This window comes from Drosophila virilis, chromosome 2 (assembly GCF_030788295.1).
Source record: "Drosophila virilis strain 15010-1051.87 chromosome 2, Dvir_AGI_RSII-ME, whole genome shotgun sequence".
Classification (NCBI taxonomy): domain Eukaryota; kingdom Metazoa; phylum Arthropoda; class Insecta; order Diptera; family Drosophilidae; genus Drosophila; species Drosophila virilis.
In genome coordinates, this window is record NC_091544.1 from 25,927,348 (window position 1) to 25,940,886 (window position 13,539).

A 13,539-nucleotide genomic window follows, 5' to 3' on the forward strand; every position below is an offset into this window, starting at 1 on the left:
GGCGTTATCTTCAAACTATTTAATATTATGCCAAAATTATAAGCCTGCGAAACTTCTTAGAGTAGATAACAATTAAAATATATGTATATCGAAAAAAATGTCTGTAGAATAGCATGAAAAAAAGCTTTAATTAAATTTACTTAAAGTTAAGCTGTTAATTTAATTTGTTCACTTCAGTTTAATTATGTATATAAATCAATCAAATGTTGATATTTAGTGCACAGTTTTGTTTTCATTCGCTGATCTACTATCGATAGTCAAACGATATTAGTAGTGTTGCGAGGTGGCGCACATTTAATAAGCACTACTCATCGACTGGCCGCCATAATAAATCGTCGATAGATCTTACAGCACTATCGACTAGTACATATTGTTTTTGCTCAGAGTAGTTAATACGACTGTTTTCCTTTTCATATTTTGCATCAGGTTGTGCAATTTTGTCTGTTCGTTTTGGTGTTAAAAGCAACGCGTCTTGTGTTTATTGTGCGTTTCGTTTTGGCTTGTATATTAACTGTGCAAATTTAGTGCAGTTCACAATGCGAGCGCTGCGCAAATCAAAAAAGTCGCATTCGTGTGTGTGAAAATTCAATACAAATTGCAAAAAGCAAGCGACAACCGAGTAGCAGCAGCAGCGCAAAAGTGAAAAATGTGCTTGGCGGAGCATGCGGAAAATAAGCATAAGCTCTCGACCACAAACACGCTAAAACAACAAACAACACGGTCGTCTTCCCCAGCATTTTGCTCCACAACCAATACTGGCGTCCTCGATATAAACACGCAACACCAACAACTACAACAACAACAACAACAACATCAACATCAGAGCCTGCTTTGTAACAGCACAACGCCCACATTTAACGCCAAATATAGGCGAAAATGTTTACTGCTGCTGTCGCTGCTGCTATTCCACGGCTGCTTCAGCGGCTTACATAGCGCCAGCGCCTACAATTGCACCACAAATCCTTGCCAGAACGATGGCCAGTGCCTGGATGGGCAGTGCATCTGCGCCGAAGGCTGGCAGGGACCTGCCTGTCAGTTCTGTGGCGGAAAAGTGCGGTAAGTATCAGTTGCCTCCCGCCCCCGCGCACCCCCACAGCTGGCCAATTTAGTTATCGTTGTTGCCGTATGATTCACGACAACAACAACAACAACAACAATGACCACACACAAATCAGCGCTAAAATGTATTATTCAATCAGCTTTGTACTCTTTTTTTGTGGTCGATTTGTGTCAAGCAACGGTTTAGTTTTTGAGCTGCTGCCCATTCTCGTTAGACGGGTTCCAGTTGCTGTCTCCAGTTCTCTTTTCTTTTCTTTTTATACCCAGCAAATGGGCAGAGGTGGGTATATTGGTTCTGTACATGTATGTAAAAGGCTACCTCGCATAGTATACACCATGTTACATATATTTTACACATGCTTTATATATTTTACAAAATAAAATAGTTTAGTAAAACAGATTTCGATCATTTTTCATAGTTTATGATAATCAGGTATATAGGTTGTTAAACATCCACATATATTTGACATTTTTTAATATTTGATTTAGATTTTTAACTTTCAATGGCATCTTTAAGCTCTGATAATTTCATAACAGTCGGTGTTGTGAGTCGTAGTGGTCACAGGGTATTTTCCAGTCGATTATCCTTGGCTAGCGCACTCTTCTTTTTTTGTTGTTTTATTCGCCTTTCCCCATTTCATTCTTTCGTTTAACTGGGTGCTTTCTACGCGCTTACGCCCATTTTCTCACTCTCTCGCCTGCTCCTCCTCTCTTCCCTACCTCGTTTATTTCCAATCAGAGTGCATGCTTTAATTACCTTACACTTGGCTTTGAACCTGCCTCCTGTTCCGGCCAAAGCTCGCCAAGCACAACTCAACTTATATTCTAATCAGAGAAGTTTGCAAGCGCACATCATAAAGCTCATAAGACGCACTGTTTATATTTCTTAATAACGGGTATTTGCTCAGTGTGCGCTCGATAAGGGCAATCTCTGTCTTGACAGCACCATATTTAACTGGAGAACGCTCGCTCTGCTCGCCCGCCACCCTGCCCCACTGGCTGCACCACTCGAATGGTTCGCTCGGTTCGCTGAGTGGGTGCTCGGTTCCGTTAAATTATTATACCCTTTCGGGGAGTTTTATATTTATACAAAATTGTGTGACGCCTTAAAGACATTTCCAAAACTCTTTTGCTATACTTATATATATATATATATATTTCCATCTGATCATATATGTTGTCCACATAGTTTTCAAAAATTGAAGTACAAGTATTCGCAAGGTAAAAACCTTTGTTTATCGGACTACTATATCATAAAGTTCCCATAGGAGCAATCGTTTGAACTTTGAGTTTCTGAATGAATGTGATTAAGATTAGCAATATCTGCAATAAGTATTTAAACTTTCGCAATAACTTTGTCATCGAAACGAAGAGAAGAGACTTTAAGCTTTGTATTTTATTATCTTACGCCCCTTCTGGCTGTTTGCGAGTTTTTATTGATGGACGACTGCGTCCCAGGTAGTTATTTAGAGAAGAAGAGTATTGCGCCGTCGATCATATGGTAACAACGTCAATAGCCATTCGGAAAGTTGCGAGACGTTGCGTAGCCTATGAGCCCTTGTAGAGGGTATTATGAGTTTTTCATGAGATATATAGGGCATAGTAGACATCTTCGACCTCATTAAGAATATATGTTCTTATTAAGGGACATAGTTTTTGTTATTAAGTTGATCAAGATATTTTGACTAAGCCTGGCATATATTTATATAAGCCATATCTAACATAAGCCTTTATAGGAAAGATCGGTGGCTTGACGACTTTCCTCACACAGCTGCAAAATCCTACAAGAGTATTTAATTTTCGACTTGTCGAAGTTAGTCGTTTTATCTGGTTTTTGCTGTCTTTATTGACCGATTGCCAATGGTGCGAGAAACTCGCTGTAGGTGCACACATATACACACACATATATATATATATATATTACTATATATATTTAGTTTAACGATTTACAGCTGATATGCCGTAGCCCCATTTTGGCCAAGCTTATCAGCAACTATGGGCGTTAACTTATCACGTTTTCATTTTGGCCCGTCAACACGTTAACTGCACCTGTCTCTCTGTTCGCTTTATAATTCCCTATTTATATGGGGTTTTGCCATTCTTTGCTGAACATGGACGGGCTAGTCAGGGAGTAACCATATGAGGATGAGCCAGATCAGTAGAAACTTGGCAATTGTTTACGATCAGAGAAAGCAGCGCCTAAAATTAGAGAATCAACGCAGTAAACTTTCCTAGGCAGTGACAAGCACTGGACAATGTCATTTTGCATAGCCTGAACTTGGCTTAAAATGGCATCGTTTTTTTATGCACATATGTAGATATATTCTTGAGCAGCATGCTGAGCCTAGTTGATCCGTTCGCTCATCTTCTTCGATCGTCGACCTCAAAGATTATTTAATATAATATAATATTTATATAATAACTCACCTTCTTCGATTTGCCAACTCCAAATAGTCTGCGCTTGCACCAGTTGCGAATTTTAAGCGCATACAATGCAAAGTTTGCGTTGAGTTTCGAGAAGTTCGTGTGTTTATTTTCTGTTGCTATTAGATTTGGTCTCTTTTTAGCGAATATTATGTTGCTAAGGCTCAGCTGCCGCTGCTTGTTTTGAGAGCAGACAGATTATATATACCAGTTAGATACATTATATCAGCATCATATCAACATACATATCATCCTCATATATTTGTTATTTATATAACAAAAGCTCTTTTGTGTTGTTAAGCTCTGTGCTATTACCACTTGACAAAAAAAAAAACGCTCTTAAAAATAAATAAAAAAAAATAATAAATAGATTCAGCACAATCTTTATGATAAAAGTACACTAAGTTTACATTTGAGAGGCGCATTTGCAAGAACGACTTTTATCTTTTATCATTTAAGAAATTATACAGTATCAATTATTATAATTTGAACAGTTGCATCTTATTTAAAAGGGTTTCACGCTAGAATTTATAATTTATTGTTTTTAAACACTTTGTGACATTTTCCTCTACAAACATCTGATTTCTGACAACATGTGCTTATATATAATTGAGCCTTATCTACAATAGATTTCAATTAAAACGAAATCTATCAGATTACATATTATATGAACCGAACCTCGAGTAAAATACGTCATGTCACGTAAGGTTTAATATTTTTAGCTTGTTTAAGAAAAAAATGGAATTGCGAATACGATATGCGCAAATGCGCATTTAAAATTCTACGTACTGTTTCTCTAATAATTACAATAATATTATTACTAATATTGAAAACAACTATTTATTATTTATTTATTATGGTAAAAGTGCGCGTTTTAGATACTCAAAAGATCACTGGAAATAAGTTTGCAGCCGTTCGGACGAAAGTTCGTATTAACGTTTATAAAACCTTTGACTCTCTTTTCCGCCTAATACGAGTGGATTATCCGAAAAGTGTGAAACACCGCTTAGATTAACTTGTGTATGCCAAAGTTCAAGGGTTTACCTGTTCAAATTAGTTACTGGGAGGTATTCAACACATAAAAAACCTTCAATCAGTGCAAATGAGAATTTACATACATGTTTGATGGAGAAGATAGGAGAAGCCATATACATATGAAATTTCAAGGCTCTTGATGTTCACACAGGCAGACAGATATAGCTAGATCAACTCCTGATCAAGAATATATAGACAACACATTTCAAACATTTTCAGAGTATATAAACTTGCATACAGTTGTTTTCCGCGAATTTTCCACACTTGCAAGTGTTATTTCCAAAAACTTACATCATATAAGCGATAAAGTTCAGCTCCATGTTTGTGTGTGGATCTGTCCGTCAGGACAAACTTTTTATAGAGATAGAATAATCTTGAAAATGTATTTTGAAACGTAATACACTATGACCAGCGTATTTCATGGGGCATCTATTGGGCTAGCTGTTCACTTGAAGTACTGAAAAACTTGTAAAGTGAGAAAGCAGGGGCTGGTGGGGGCCACGAGTTTCTCTGTGTATACTTATGTGTGTTGACTTGCCACAGTTAATTGTTTTCAAGTTGAAAAGTAAACAGCGCCAAGTAACAAGCACATCTTGTGCTGTATATATATCGATGTCTCCGTTGGGGCAAGTTGTTGACAAATGAAAAGAAAGCAGTTATTTTTAAATGGATATGGACTGACGGATGGACGTGCCACTATAATAACAAATGACAAAGAGCTTTGCCGCGGCTGCAATTGCGGCAGTTGCGGTGCTTCTGCCTGCTGCTGCTGCTGCTGTTGCTGTTGCACATGCCCCACGTTCCATGCGTTCCATGCCTCAAAGCTTCTACATGCCCCAAGCCCAGATTCTCATTGTATGCATCAATTGAATCAAGCTTGCATTTGCGTTGGCTGGCAAATTCAATTATCTTGGCAGTGGCAGCAGCAGCGGGATCTGTTGCGGGCGCCGTCACGGGCGCGGACATCTGGCCACAATTTACATATGTAATTGTGAGCCTGAATTGAAGCCAAGTGATGCCACATCAAAAGCTGACGAAATTCGATTTATTTCAGCACATTTTCTCACTCTCTACCCTCTCTTACTCTCTCTCTATCTCTTCCGTATATACATTTATATAGGATGTACCATCCCATGGGCACCATACACGATGGCTGGGGCAACTATTCGGTGAGCGTCAAATGCAGCTGGTTAATTGATGCACATCATCCCCACTGGGGTCGTCGTCACAACTCGAACCCGTCGCGTGCCGCCAATATACGCATTCATCTGCGCGAATTTGCCACAGAATGCGGCTGGGATCATTTGTATATATACGATGGCGATAGCGTTGATTCGCCGCTACTCGCGGTCTTCAGGTAAGTCCACACAGTAGCTCTCCACACTTGAAGCTCATAGCTAATTTCTCTCTTTCTCTTTGTCATGCTTTTCGCAGCGGCCTCATGTATCGGGGCAACTTTTCCATACGCCGTGTGCCGCAGGTCATCGCTAGATCAGGCACAGCGCTCCTCCATTTCTTCAGCGACGATGCATACAACATGTCCGGCTTCAATCTGACGTACAAAATGAACGGCTGTCCCACGGATAGTGATGGTAAATGAAAATGCGACTTTATTTACTTAAAACAAAAATGATGTGTCTGAGAAGTTGAGAAAATTCCGTTCGATATTCCTACAAAGGCGCTTGTGATTTTTTAAGTTCCCGTAATATATATGCAAATATTGTGTATAAATTTACTTTTAAGTGGATAGTATGATATTTCTCAAAGTTCATTCAAAAGCCCCTTATTTCCGTTAGACTCTAATATATCTAGTTATGTAAGGAATAGGCGAAACTTATGCGAATAGTCTAAAAAAACATGATATACTTGGAAAGTAGCGGAAGTCTTTATTAGACTTGAAGATCAAATGAAATTTCTTTGGTTTAAAAAGAGTCTAAAACGAGTATAGCGGGATATGTCCTGGGTTAAGGTTTCTTAAGTTTCAAATGATTCTATTTAAAATAGAAAAAAAAAGGCTTTCAAAACCATTTCAGGAAATTGTGAAATTCCATGATAATTGTGGAATTTCAATTATAATGCATAAGTATAATTTTCCATGTTATTTAGTCTTCAGGGTTTTTCACTTACCCTAAATTATCTGATAATTCCGAGTGATTCCCAAATAATTCTTATTTTAACTGCAAACTAAATGCATGGCATGAAAGTTGATAGAGCAAATTACGCCTCTAATAGGCTACTAAAGATAAGACTGTAGAGGGAGAACGTTTAATAAATATTAGTAACTAATAGCACAATGTTCGTTCGCGATAAATTCTAAATTGCGGAAGAATTTCATTTCCTTAAACCCACTTTTGACAAATAAACAAATAAATTTTAATTGAAAAGATATTTAAATTATTTTTAAAGTCATTTTGTCTAGTTTTTGTTTTTTAATTTTTAGTCGAATTATTTATTTATTATATAATTTATTTGAATTTAAACTAAGCGTTCTTCCCTACTACACACAGATGTGGAGTGCTCCGGCCATGGAACGTGCAGTGATGGCGACTGCCTGTGCGATCCGATGTACAGAGGGGAGGCATGCAATGTGGCCGCCTGTCCGAACAACTGCTCAGAGGCGCGAGGTTACGGCATATGCCAGATAGAGCAGGAGCGGTAAGCATTAAAATTCTAATTGGAACGAAAAAATGGAAACTATTATTTTATTATTATTATCATAATTTTTAGCTGTGAATGTAATGATGGTTATGGCGGCGACGATTGCAGCCAGCTGCGGGCACACGGCGTTTGGAGTACGGTACATCCGAAGCACTCGGTGGCGCCATCGGGCAGCGCATCTCACGGCGCCGCAGTTTGGCGCGACACACTACACATCATTGGTGGCGAATCGTATGGGCGTGGCGAACTAATGAGCACCTACGATTTCAATGGCAATGTTTGGGAGACAATGCATCCGGAGGATGGCAGCGCCGCGCCCGAGAAACGCTATGGCGCCTCCACAGTTATGTATGGCGATAAGATATTCATGTACGGCGGCGTTATTAAATCTCAGGGCATAACCAACGAGCTGTGGGCGTTCGATGTATCCGCCAAGACGTGGGAGAACATCACCGTCAAGACGGACACATGCAACAGCACGTATTTCATGTGCGGGCCCCTGCATGTGGCGGGGCATACGGCGACTCTGGTGCCAGGTTTCGGGGATAAAAACAATTATCAGTATATGGTGGTAATATTTGGGCATTCGCCACAGTATGGCTATCTCAATACCGTGCAGGAATTCAACTTTGCTACACGCGAATGGAAAATCGTCCAGACCTACGGCTATGTGGTTAAGGGAGGCTACGGGCACAGCGCAGCCTACGATTTGTTGACCGAAAAGCTTTATATTTATGGCGGCATTGTGTCCGAGAGTGATGCCAGCCAGATTTTGAGCTCCCGTCTGTTTGCTTACGAGCCGTCAACGCGCATCTGGACACTGTTGTCGTCGGCGCCCAGTGCACGGCTGCTGCATACGGCGAATTTTGTCAATCCCGGTCTGATGATGGTCTTTGGCGGCAACACGCACAACGACACCTCGCAAAGCTATGGTGCCAAGTGCTACAGTCAGGATTTACTCATCTACGATGTCTATTGCGATTCGTGGCATATGCATGTAATGCCCGCACATCTGCAGGCGGATCTGGCTCGATTTGGCCACAGCTCGGTGGTGTTTGAGGATGCGCTTTACATATATGGCGGCTTTAATGGCCAACTGCTGAACGATATGCTGCGCTACGAAGCCGGACAGTGCAGTTTCTATACCAAGCAGGAGAAATGCACCAGCGCCCGACCCGGCGTCAAGTGCATTTGGGATGTGCAGCTGATGCGCTGCATCAACATAATGCGCGTACAACGCTTGGCCATTTACGGACGGGAGCAGTACGATTATGTGGCCTGCCCTTCAAAGAGCCGAAATACCATGACCTCGGAGCATCTGCATCATGTACAGCGCTGCCAGGAGATAAACACCTGTCATTCGTGTGTTTCTACCGTCTTTGACTGCACCTATTGTGGCAACGGTGTGTGCAGCAAGGAGCGCTGCCGTGAGACCACCTCGGTGGCATCCATATTCTTTACGGACTCATCAACCTCCACACAACATGGTCATCAGCAGCCAGCTATAACGGTACCGCCACCACTAAATGCCAAGCGACTGGAAAGCTGTCCCGCCACCGAAGATAGTCTGGTGCAATCCAAATGCGAGCAGCTGCACAGCTGCCGCGCCTGCATGGCGAATGCGGCATGCAAATGGGATGCGGAACCGAATCGCTGCCGCAGTCACATATCCGCCTCGGGCACACCCTACAATCGCAGCAGCCACGACGAGAACCTATGTCGGCCAACGTGCTCCACACAAACCAATTGTCACAATTGCACGGAGGATGAGTGCATCTGGTGCCAGAACGAACAGCGCTGCGTAGATCGGAATGCGTATACGGCCAGCTTCCCATATGGCCAGTGCCGTGAATGGACAACTTTTACGTCAAAATGCCGCTCGGCGCCAATAACAGCGCTGAGCGTGGGCAGTACCACAGCGCTGTCCAGTGCACAGTGCGGCTACTATAACAGCTGCCAGCAGTGCTTGGATGATCCGGCGTGCGGCTGGTGCGACAACGGCTCCAACACCGGCCTGGGCAAGTGTGTTGTTGGCGGCGCGTTGTCGCCGTACGATCAGACCGAGTGTGCATTGAAGCACTGGTTCTTTACGTCATGTCCACGCTGCAATTGCAATGGACATTCGTCTTGCAATGATCAGGAGCACTGCGAGCAGCCGTGCAACAATCTAACGATCGGTGCACACTGCGAGAAATGCCGTACTGGTTACTGGGGCAATGCAATCAATGGCGGTGAATGCCAGCGCTGCGAGTGCAATGATCAGGGCGACTATTGTCATCCAGATACGGGGAAATGCTACTGCAACACCAAGGGCATTGTGGGTGATCATTGCGAGAAATGCGATTCACAGAATCATTATATTGGTGACCCGTTGCGCGGTTCCTGCTATTATGAGCTAACCATTGACTATCAATTCACATTCAATTTGTCCAAGAAGGAGGATCGTCATTTTACGCAAATCAATTTTCGTAATTCGCCGGCGAAGCCGGAAATTGATGCGGACTTTACCATTACGTGCAGTGTGCCAGCCAAAATGGACATTTCGGTGAAGCGTGCCGGCTTCCCGGAACGCCTCATTTGGGTGGGCATCAACTGTTCGACGTTCCGGCATCGTTTCGCCAAAACCGAATATCCCTTTGGTCAATCCGCGGATGACAATAGTTCGCTGACAACTTTCTATGTGTTTGTGCATGATTTTCAGCCGCCCATTTGGATCCAGATTGCCTTCTCTCAATATCCCAAGCTCAATCTACAGCAGTTCTTCATTACCTTCTCCTCCTGTTTTTTGCTGCTGCTCCTCATGGCTGCGGTGCTGTGGAAGATCAAGCAGAAGTATGACATGTTTCGGCGACGTCAGCGTCTGTTTGTCGAAATGGAGCAAATGGCCAGCCGGCCATTCTCCCAGGTACATATACTCTAGGATAACTACATACTATTGCTCCATACTAATCCTTGGGTAATTTCTCTACAGGTTTTGGTCGACATTGAACCCCGCGATACAATTGATTTGAGCCTGACGCTGGAGGGCGTCAGCAACATGTCCAAGAAACGCAAAAAGGTGAGTAAACGGCAAAACACCAAGAAAACGCTCTTGATAAACGTTTCTTTAATGTTTCATTCTTCTGCAGGAGTGTCCCAGTCCCATTGCCCTGGAGCCCTGTAATGGCAATCGAGCCGCAGTGCTCTCGCTTCTAGTCCGGCTGCCCACGGGTGCGTATATCTTAAATACTATATACCTACAACGATGGACTTCGGCCTGGATCTTTATTACAAAAGAAATCAATTTTCTCCCTATAGGGCGTATTTTGGTATTCGTTTACCCATTGGAACTGGCTATAGGCCATACTGTTTTTGTGCAAATGTGCACAACGAGGCGCAGAAAGCATCGCCGACCTCTACATACCTTAATTCCTGATCAGAATGCCGAACTTAGTCGATCTGTCCTGTCCGTCCGTCTGTCTGTGTGAACGTGACGATCTCAGAAACTACAAAACCCAGAGCCATTATATATAAACTATATATTCCCCTATACCATACTTCCGCCCACCTTCATAATATAGACAAATATCGTTTTATGAAATAAGTCGATTTTCGTAGAGTATACATAGATTTTAGATATATCGTAGATTTTTTTCTCGAAAAATTGGAAGAAAAGCGTATTTTTAGAGGTAAAGCTTTTCGCTTTGCTATGCCATATTTAAGCCCTGAAGATTTTATTACGATAAACCAATAACACTTATAAAATGAAAGGTGTCTCTAGCTCTTAAAATTAAATTTAATTAAAATTCAGATATAGAATATTATCGATTGATTATCAGAAACTCGTACTGCACATGCACAAGGAGGACCTACATTCTATATTTCTCTATCATCAGGCAGCAGCATTATATGTAGATCATATAAAGTATAGTCTAATTTATGTTTTATCCTGTATTCCACAGGTGGCCTATCGCACGCGCCTGCTGGTCAATCGGCGGGACTGGCCGTGGCGAGCGCTTTAGTCACGCTTGGAAATCCGCGTCGGCCGTCAGTCGAGCAGCATCCCAAGGAGCCAAAACCGAAACGCAAGCAGAGCCAGCATCCAGACAGTTGTACATAATGAAATACAGTTTGCACGCGATAATAATTATGATGAATGATAGTGTGTACAATTAGATGATAGAACCCTAGCGAATATGCTCCAGATTTTCTCTATCTATATAACACACACACACACACACAGACACACACAGCTAGCAAGTTGATAATCCGCAGCTATTAATACTTTAATGCAATTAGTCTAATATACCCTTAAACGAGCGATACGAGAGTACGATGCAAATAATAATAATAATAATAATATTATTAAAATTATAATAATTGAATGATTATTAATAATAACATGATAATTTTTAGCAAAAGGACATATTTATATACGAGTTATATACAATTTGATATAGTTGATAGGTCGTGCGTAGCGTTGCAATTAGTTGTAAATGTTTTATTTATTATTTATACAGTAAAATGTAAACTAATTTTTAGCAGCTACAGCTCCAACTTTTAGTTTATAAATATATATACATATATATATATATAAATACATCCATTCATATATGGCTTAAGTGTGTTGTTAGAATTTATTTATGCAATTAATTATGTGTTTTTTTTTATTGTGTTTTTGCTAGTTACCACAAAAAAGACATTTTACTAATTTTAGCAAAAGCCGTATAGAAAAAGTGATCTTTTAACACACTTGAGAGAGCAACAACAAATTAATGAATGTGTGCAAAAATCTGCTAAATACTGTGTTCATACAAAATAACAATACACTCAAAAGAAAAAAAAAAAAAGAAGAAAAAACGACAACAAATAAAAGTATTTTGTTTCTGTGCAAATATTTACAACAAAGAGCAAAGAACGAACAAGAGCATGAACATGTGTCTGTAAATATATACGATAAATAAATATATATATATATATACATATATACTATACGTAAATTATGCAGCCTATATATGTATAGTACATAGAGCAAAACGCGCCCAAAACAAATCAGTTATGTAATTTAGTGTATGCAACACAATTGTATTAATAATAAAAAATAACAACAATTTCCTTTGAACAACATAAAAAACTCAAATTAAGCCTAAGGTTTCCACTTGGATAACAAATTTGAACAGCAACAACAATGTATGCACCTTGTAACTAGAAACAACAATGAAACAGAATCAAACGGCACTTGTCAACCACTTTTAATATATATATATATATATAAATATATATATACATAATTATATGCTATAAAGAAACCCCAAGCATTTCAGATGTTAATGAAATAACAAAATACTTCAGGCTAGACCAGCTAATTGTATAGTTCTTCAAGTCTGCAAGTGATGCAACATTTTAAAATTGAATTTCGAATTGTAAAATGCGTTTTCTTTGATTTACTTGCCAGCCAATCCACCCCTCTACTACACCCACACACACACACACACAGAGCGTAATGTAAAGTTAATAATTTAGAAACTCAAATCAAGACTTGTTTGTTTCCTAGAGTTTTGAATACATATTCTTTGACAGCAACACAAATCTAGATAAAAGTCATTAATAAATATATAAAATTATATATACATATTAGTTTATTATAAAATAAATAAAACACTGAACAGAATGATGCAATGTTAAGGGCTTTTAATATCGTATATAAATTGGGTTTTTTATACCCTGTTTCTCAGCTGGGCGTGTGTACAAAACTCGTTAGCATCGTTTTAATATTGACCGACTTGGAGACTGAGCTGCCTTATAAAACCAGCGCACAGAACTTTCACTTTCACCCGACGAAGACGTCACACAAGTTGGAAGCCGGCAGCTGAATGTGTGTGGGCGTGGCATGTTTGAGGCCTGGCCTGTTTAACAAGTAAGCCATCAAGTTGGCTACATATTGAAAACATTCAGTTTAAGAAAATGAAAACAAATTTGTTGTAATAAATTCTAAACTATTCCGATAGATTTATTCTTACAGGCATAATGCATAACGAATTTGTTTGAGGCATAATGGTTAAAGTCAAAGCCTTCTCTTTTTTCTTACTGATTGATTTTTTTTGTAAATAAAATGCTTTGAATCGGATTCATTTTCGGTTGTGTTCCACCGAACCCATCCGTACCTTAGAGCGGAAAATAGTTGATAAAAAAGGGGAATACCGAGTTGAAGCCCGCAGTCGTTGACTAAAATACCAGCAAATTTTGCCAATCCTAGTTATATACTAATTACATCAAGTCAATGCGAAAGTGTGTATAGCACAAACTAAATGGGTTAGCGAATATGCCCACTAAAATCCTACAAACATACTCTAACTTATGTAAAGGCAGCGCAAAAATTGCGTA

The 13,539-nt window shown here is 40.2% G+C and overlaps 1 protein-coding gene across 1 annotated transcript; it reads left to right on the top strand.

Moving 5' to 3' along the window:
* Positions 1-356: 356 nt before the first annotated feature.
* Positions 357-12,825, top strand: dsd (attractin-like protein dsd). Its single transcript, XM_002055959.4, has 8 exons — positions 357-1,056; positions 5,639-5,875; positions 5,953-6,110; positions 7,026-7,173; positions 7,246-10,081; positions 10,148-10,234; positions 10,305-10,386; positions 11,118-12,825. Exons 1-8 carry the CDS (start codon positions 647-649, stop codon positions 11,273-11,275), a joined length of 4,116 nt encoding a protein of 1,371 aa, XP_002055995.1. The 5' UTR covers positions 357-646; the 3' UTR covers positions 11,276-12,825.
* The last annotated feature ends 714 nt before the right edge of the window (positions 12,826-13,539 follow it).